At 47.5% G+C, this 8,326-nt stretch overlaps 1 protein-coding gene across 1 annotated transcript in view; it reads left to right on the plus strand.

Annotated features, from left to right (window-relative positions):
• Positions 1-4,353: 4,353 nt before the first annotated feature.
• WNT3A (Wnt family member 3A) overlaps positions 4,354-8,326 on the plus strand; it is a 116,163-nt gene continuing 112,190 nt past the window's right edge. Inside the window, exon 1 of the mRNA XM_026652101.1 lies at positions 4,354-4,424. Within this exon, the coding sequence (XP_026507886.1) occupies positions 4,354-4,424 (71 nt within the window). The remainder of the gene's footprint in view (positions 4,425-8,326) is intronic.

The raw sequence follows: 8,326 nt of genomic DNA on the forward strand, positions 1-8,326 counted from the left end.
GATGCTGTTTAGACCCCTCGGTATAGTGTGTACACACACACACACACACACACATACACCCCACCCCTTTCCTCTGCTGCATGCTCTGCTCCTAATGACATCCTTGCTTCTTCCATCCTAGCCACAGCTGTAACAAATGCTCTCCAGGGAGGAGCTGGGTTTGGGGGGCAAAGGAGGGCAAGAGAAGTGATGCAGCAGGGCGTTTCTCACCCACGTGGCAGCAACCTTCGTTGGCCAGTCAGTCTGCTTGCCTTCCTATCAGGCTATCTTCTTGGCAGCCCCGAATAGCTCTTCTCTTTCCCCTGTGCCCATGGTTCTTTAGTTCCTTGTAGCGAAAGTGGAGCCTTTTCAACTACAGTATAGCTCAGTTTATCTGGGCTCGGACGGAAACTCCCTGTGTCACTCAAAGTGGGGACCATCTTCTAAGTTCTGTTCTCCCCTTACCTGTGGGAGCGGTGCCCACAGATTTCAATAGGGCATTTTCTTGAATGAACAGGATTGGAGCTAGTTACACTAACTATCTGATCCCTTGGCTATCCAGGCTGGGTCATGACCTCCGTTTCCACCACCACCTCCTCCTCCTGCCTCCTGACAGTCAAGCAATGAAGGCTCCGGTGACCATTGTACCTTTCATCAGAAGATTTCAAACACTAAGGAACTAATTCTTGCAGCATGCCCTGGAAGGCAGGTAAATATTTATGCTCTCGTTTTACAGAGAGGGGAAACTGAGGCAGTGAGCCGTTCAGGGCCTACTCCTGCTCCCGTTGAAATCTGTAGCAAAACTGGCAGTGCCTTCAGGGGTGCAAGATCTGGCCCATAAATGACTTCCTCAAGGTGGCAAAAGGAAGACTATTGGGCCAGACCCTCAGCTGGTGCAAATCGGTGCTGCTCCATTGACTTCGATGCCTGATTTACACCAGCTGGTGATCTGGTTCCTGTCTCCTGTATTTTAACCACAGCCAACATTCTCCCCCATCCACACCCTGCACTATTAAAAAAAAAATAATGCCTTCCATCAAGGCTACCCTGAATTACAGCAACTAGGGGCCCAATCCTACCTACATTTACTCCTTTTGGTAACCCCATTGCAGGAAGTAGTTCCCTGGAAATCAATGGGGCTAAGTAAAGATTAGCTGGTGACTCTTTACAGGAAGGGGCCCTAAGAGAGGACCAAAGATGGGCAGAAAATGCAGCAATTTACCTTGATGCAAATGATCCTAAGTCAGTGAAGCCAATGGAAACTATGCCATTGACTCCAGTTGACCACAGAATCAGGTCCTAGAAAGATTGCTGGATCAGCTAGGCTAGTGTTAATTAGCTATAACCAATCCACTGCAGCATAATTAATGATCCTAACCACTATTGCCAAGGCTAGGGATGGATATTATTTTCCATTCGCTGGTTTATGCATAGCTAATTATCATCAAAGCATCTTGGAAAATAATACCCATTCTGGTGGGCTTGGGACGAGGCCTCCTGCAGGAATGAAAATCACTCCAAGTTGGACTAAACCATACCACAGCCTCTCTGCAGGTTGTGGTCTGGCCCTTAACACCTGGCCAAGCCTTTGTGTGTAATACTGGCAGAAAGCTTTGCTTCTTGGATCAAGCCCTTACAAAGGATACTATAAGAGTGGCCAAATTCATTCCCAAACTGAGAATATCAGGGATGGAAGGGACCATCTAGTCCATCCCTGGACAGATTTTTGCCCCATCCCTAAATGGCCCCCTCAAGGATTGAACTCACAACCCTGGGTTTAGTAGGCCAATGCTCAAACCACTGAGCTATCCTTTCCTGACTCCCTGGTCTGATATGATTATTTGAGGGCTGAGACAGCACCACACCACCCAGGGTGCAATGAAAAAGACCTGGGGTAGGCATTAATAGCAGGGCTGTAAAATAAGCCACAGCTGCCTGGTAAAGAAACAAGATCCACTTCTTGGCTAGTGTATGTATTTATTGGGCCCACGACAAAGCTGGGGCTGTCTCCATCCTCCCGAAAAAGCTGCTGAAGTTGTATCTTCGGGTCGATTCTGGTGCGTCTCTGGTGATACTTCCAAGGCGGTGTGGCCTCCGTTTAAAGCCCTCCAAGAAACAAACGAATGGGCCTCGGGAGCGATTTGCTAAGCGCCCCTTCCAGGCTGTCACTTTGAGAGATCTCCAGGCGCTGGGGGCACCAGGGGAAGGCGTGTGAGCCTCCGAGTCTGCCCGGTGAGCAATCCCCCTGGAAAAGACAGAGAAATCCCCTCCTTTGAACGCCTCAGCGCTCGGTTCTTTCCCGCAAGGCTGTAATTGGATGGGATTTTCGCTAAAACGCAGGGAAAGTCCTTAAGATGGGATTTTTTTTCACCCCCTCCCCTCCAACTCTCTCTCTCTCCTTCTTTCTTTCTAGTCCCACCTTGTGCAATGCTCTTCCTTTGCTCCCCCAGCCTCTTTGGCTCCGGAGCCCTCCAAGGAGGGGCAGGGGCGGGGGAATTAATACAATACCACACAATACAACTGAGGCATCAGAGCATCAGTTCCTGCTCCTCGAAGGAAACCGCATCGAATCCAATTGGGCTGCAAGAACGTGATGGGTTCGAGCAACATTGGCCATATCGCTTCGATTTCCGGTCACCTCTTCTCGTTTCTTGGCAGGGTGGGAACAAAGATCCCCCCCCAAATAATAAGGGAATATTAAAAGCTCGATCCTTGCAAATGTCCAGGGGGCAGGATCAGGCTCATTACAAACACCCCCAGAATGTGGTTCATTTCAGGTTTCGCTTCATCAGACTTTATTCCATATATTTAAAAATAAATACATATTTTCCCTTAGACTCGGTGTCCGTCTCGGGGGAACTGTGTCTGCAATCCTGGATAAAAAGGAAAATTAAAGTTTGGGTTAAACTGACACACGATCCAACCCCTCCTCCAATACAATCCTGGACTAAAAAGCTGATCTGGGTTGTACCTTTCATCAGCGGCTGAGAAACTCTGCTAGCCGAGCCCCTCTTTCAACGTTATCTTTACCTCTCTCTCTTTGCTAACAAACAGGGAAATGCCCGTGTAATATCAAAGTATTCGTTATTATCCCTGGTTGCACTTCTCCACTTCGGTCCCACCCACCCAAGTCCTTCACTGCAAGCTTCCCAAGCAGCCGGATGTCTGACACGTTGTCTCAACCACAGTTGTTTTTAAACACTATCTTCCAAACCAGCAAGAAATCTCGCCACCTTTCCCATTTCTGGCAGCTACCGCTTTTTAATGTTTTTTTAAAATCCCGGTTGCAGGAAAAAGAGTTGGCTTCATTCAGATTCCCTACACCCACCCCCGCTCCCCACGCCATAAATTGTTTCAAGCTACAATTAAACAAACTGGATCATTTATTAATCCTCGCTTGGGGTTGATCGGCTGGATGAAGTCGTTTGAAGCCACGTGCTGGCCAAATTGACTATGCGGATCTGTTCAATAATTATGGTGCTCCAGATGAAGGTTTGCATGAAGGGGTTGATTTCTTAGCCGAGGTCTGCACTGGAGCTCTGGGATGGTGGGAACGGGGAGTGTATGGGTGTGAGTGAGGGAGTGTGTAAATTCTCTTTTTTTTTTTATGCAAAAAGAAAGTTTCTCAAAGTTCGTTCAAAGTCTCAGACGGCCGCTGCGAGGAAAAGGAGATTTATGATGAAGACAAGAGGGTAAAAAAAAAAAAAAAGAACAGACCGAGCAAGTGAAAACAAACAAACCAACCCCCCCCCCCCCCCCCCCCCAAAAAAAATAACCTCACCGATTTATGTGTTTTTGCATTTTAGTAGCTTCTACCCAGGGAGTGAAATCCGGGCAGGTTGTTATAGCTACCCTAATCCACAGGGGTCCCCCCCCCCAGTCTATTTAAACCCCCTAAATCTTCCTCCCCCTTTTAAAAACTATCTCTGGCTTGTGGGCCAACATGCCCCTAATGAGTATTAAAACACTATCTTCTTGCAATTAGCTCAATCCTGCCTTCCCGCTCCTGATTGACAGAGCAAGCAGAAGCATCAGAATTTTCCCTTTGGCAATAAATGCTGATTGGGTCCTTCTAAAGAGAGCTACTTCAAACTTTTTTTTTTTTTTAATATTTGCCTTCAGTTTCTTGGCTGAGAGAAGAGTTTTTTACCTCTTTGCGATTTTTTTTTTTTTCTCGAGAGGAGTTGGGGAAGGAAGAGAGAGGATTATTTACCTGGTTGGGCTGAGTTCATTTGATTTGATTTGTTTGGGGTTTTTTTTCATTTATGTATTGGACTCAAACAATCATCGTAAAGCAGAAGAAAGGAAAGTGTTGGCAACGCTGGTTGAATTAAAAAAAAAAACCCACCCCAAACTTTTCATCAACTTTTGGCGATGGGCTGTTTTGGATATTTTCTGTTTCTGTGTGGGTTGAGTCGGGCTATGGCAAGTTATCCAATCTGGTGGTAAGTTTGATTCTTCTTCTTCTTCTTTTTTTTTTTTTTTAAAAGGATTTTTCCCCCCCCCCCCCCCCCCCCCCCCTTCTGCTTTTCTGCAACCCCTGCTTTTTAGGATGACTTGAAATTCTCCATTCGTTGCCACTTAGCTAAAGAAGGGGAATTGTTCCAACCCCGGGAAGGTTTTTTTTTAGAATCCGCATTTCACCTCTTTTATTTATACATTTATTATGACTGGGTTATACCTGAGCTCTCGTCATTTCTACTGTAAAAGAGAGGGAGAGGGAGAGAGATCGAAAGTTCTTTTTTTAAAGTGCTTTGATCCTCTCCTGCGAAGAACAAAAGGCACTGACTGAATTAAAGAGATAATGATACAAGTTGACATGAGTATTTCAAGGTGATTTTGAGCTAGTCAGGTGGAAGGAAAGGGGGGGGGCGGGTTGGAGATTGAAAACATTTTTTTCCCCTTGCTTTAAAGAATATTTAAAAAAAATCAATCAAACAAACAAGAAGTAGGTAAGACAGGATTGAACAACCTGGACTAGTTATGTAAAGAAAAGAGAGAGAATTGGTTAGAGCGAGGACTGGGACAGATTTCTCGATATAGACTTTGATATTATATAGATGATATTGTATCTTATGGGGTGGGTAAGAGTCTGTTCCCATAGCTTCTGGAAACTTGCGAATTATGGGCCAGATTCGGAACATAAATCTTAATGGGTCCAGTGGAAGTCAGAGCAGAATCGGGTCCTGTGGGTTATAAACTCTCTAGGGCAGCGAGGCGGAAAGAAGAACAAGTCTGGGGAATGCCACCTTGGCTACAGAACACCGTCCGAAAGCCATAGCTGGGTCATTGGTAGGCGAAAAGGGAAATCTTCCTTCGACAGGCAGGCTGTGCAAAGGGAAAGGGGTAGATAGACCAGAATCGCTTCCAGCTTTCTGCTCCTCGCACCCACGGGCAAGAGCAGACAGAAAACAGGGGGCGAGGACACCCAGATAGACGCTTTGCTCCTTGAAAGCCAAATAACACCATTATTAAAAAAGCAACGCTCCCCCCGGTACCATTCTGCAATGTGGAAATAACCACAACGTTTTCCTTTGAATCGGGGGCGAGTTTACACCGATCGTCTCCCCTTTCCATGTTAAAACATATGATTGATAACATGGAGGGTGGACGAAGCCGAAGAGGCGGATTCAATCTTAGATTCCTAATAAAGCTGTTGGGGACAGATCTGTCCCCCTCTCCGTCTTGTGTCGCCTGAATTTCGCCTTTTTCTCTCCGTTGCTTTTGAACTCACAATTGCTGTAGAGAGGAGGGCGAAATAGACCAGATGCACGAAAGATACACTCGTCTCCAAGATATATATTGGAATTGAAGGGGGTGGTGTGTCTCATCTAACCGTTTTAATGCCCCCCAAACTTCGCTGCTCCTCAGAGCCCTGCCGCGGCGCAGAAAACACCCCGCAGCCAAGGAGAGCAGGTGTGAGAAAGGAAGGACAGATTTTTCCCCTCCAAAAGCAAGATGCCTGGGATAGGGTTTTTCCTTTTGTAACTTCGTTCCAGTTCTTTATTCCCAGCTCCCCCCCCAATGCTCAGATCGATTCAGGGCATTGATTCCCTGAGCCATGATGAAACACACATACGTGCTGTGGTGAGAGGCCGGTTGAATGTTGCATCCTATCCCTTTAAGAGCTCATTTTAGCGCTCCCACCACAAAAGCAAATGGAAGTAAGGGGTGCAGAGGAAGGCATGTCGCTGCAGATCTGCTGTAATTACTAAGTTTAGGTAATTGGAACGAGGGAAACCCTCGCAGAGGAAGGTCCTGCTTTGAAAACGGTTCCTGAGCAAGGCGCAGGAAACCAACACAAACGAGCCTTTAGCCAGGCAGGGGTCTCTTCGTTACTCAGTGCTTAGGGACTCTCGGGAGGTGCTGCAAATGTTAGTTGGTTTCACTGGACCCATAAGTGTCCCGGTAAAGTTCCCCAGCAGGAATGTGGTGCACTCTCTGGGCTGTGTCAATGTTTGCCCCTGTGTGTAGGGAAGGTAGGTCGTTTAGAGGGTTTTTTTTTTTTATTAAAATCGCACACCCTGTGTATGCGCGCGCGCAGAGAGAATTTTCAGTGGCATGCTCCACTTTAGACCAACGCTTTTATAATGACGTCCGAGCTCATTCGTTTCAGCAAATGTATATATAATATGCGTGCATGCTGCAAGGGTATATTTCTGCCCAGCCACTTGAACCCGCTGCTGTAAAAATTGCACGCAGCAATCGAGTGCCCCCTGCGCCTGGTTTGATATTCGCCCGAGGTTTACGAGAAGAAGGCTGGGGCGCGGGGAAAGGCGAGAAATGATACTGGTAGCCTACCTGGCTCTGTTCTGGCTCTGTGCATATATGTGGAGAGGAAGGGGTGTTGAAGGCAGAACCCCCAACTATGTCAGGTATGTCTGAAGCAGGGAATTCGCTTGAATGGGAGAAGGGTAATAAAATGCAAATGTGTTCCTGATAAGACAAGCACACTGAACACCTGGACTGGAAGCATTAAAAAGCGATCTTTTATTCACAGCCTCCATAGAACTTATCATTAGAAACTCTCCGCCACATTCCTGATTGGAGAAGGAAATGCATTCCACCGAAACCAACATAAATATCCCCTTGTCACCTAGCCCAGCAAAAAGGGGAGGGGTGGGGGGGATCTACACCCCCCCCCCGAAAGTCCAGGGAGATCAAATCAGTTGCAGTTGAGAATCGTTACCCGACCCCTGTGGAGTTTATTTTCATGCGATGCAACACGCTGGAGAAGGAGATGGGACCCCCAGCCCCTTTGCGAAAATACAGGGGAAGGAGGAGACTAGCCCTGGGTTGTTCTTCTCTCTGCTGTATCGCCCGGGAGTTAGGGCAGAAGGAGTTGCAGCAGCTCTCGGGCAAGGTTGTTAGGGCATCAGGTGTGGGGGCGGGGGTGGGTGTGTTTTAAAACACGCAGCAGGAAACGGCGTGAGATCTGATGCAAAGCAACGTTGCAGGCATCTCCCTTTCAAACCGAGCGAGACACCCCCGGGGCATGGAATTGCAGAGAAATGTTGATTGGGGGTGGTTTTGTTGTTGTTGTTATTTTAGCTGCCTAAATCACCCGTTTATTCCCAGACGAGATTAGACGCCCCTCGTTGGGCTGATGGGGAAGGCGCATGCACTGGGTGCCACGGGCCCTTTCCGTGGGAAAGCAGAAGCCCAAGTCACATTAGAGAGGGAAGGGGAGAAACAACCCGGAGTCAGGGCGGGGGAGGGAGGGGGTCGTTCTTTGGTTTGCCTGGTGAGGATTCGGATAGAAACCACCAAATCTGCAGTGGAATTGATTTCTGTAATCAAGATTGCACGTTAGAAGGAGACTCCAAATCCGTTGTTTATTCAATCCCCTCCCGCCCCCCCCAAAAAAACGTATTGTGATCTGGTAAATCCAAACACTCATTTTATTTTGGGAGATCCAAACTTGCTTAGTCGGAGCAGGAAGGAAACAAACAGATGACAGTGCCTCAGTCCCTCCCCCCACTTGTACATCACCCCCTAAAGCAGCCTGCAGCTACTTAGAACCTTGCAGCCGAGATGAGCAATGGGTCAGACATATTCCCCTTCTGTCCCCACCATCAAACAACCTGCATAATACTGGCCTCGGTCTAACACGCAAACGGCCCTAATGCATTTAGCTCTACGACATTTCCATTGCATTGGGCTTCTAGGCAATGTCAACCAGAAAAGCCAGGCGGGGACTCAGGAAGGTCATACTCATAAGCTTTGGTTGCTTAGGGTGGCTTAGTCTCCTCCATGGGGTAAGCTAGCTGGCACCATACTCTGTGTGTGGTGTGGATTGTGTGTGTGTTGGGGGTGTAGGTTTCAATATACCAAGAAAGCATATTTT

Source organism: Terrapene carolina, unplaced genomic scaffold, assembly GCF_002925995.2.
Source record: "Terrapene carolina triunguis isolate 2854851 unplaced genomic scaffold, T_m_triunguis-2.0 Scaffold111, whole genome shotgun sequence".
In the NCBI taxonomy this organism is placed as follows: domain Eukaryota; kingdom Metazoa; phylum Chordata; order Testudines; family Emydidae; genus Terrapene; species Terrapene triunguis.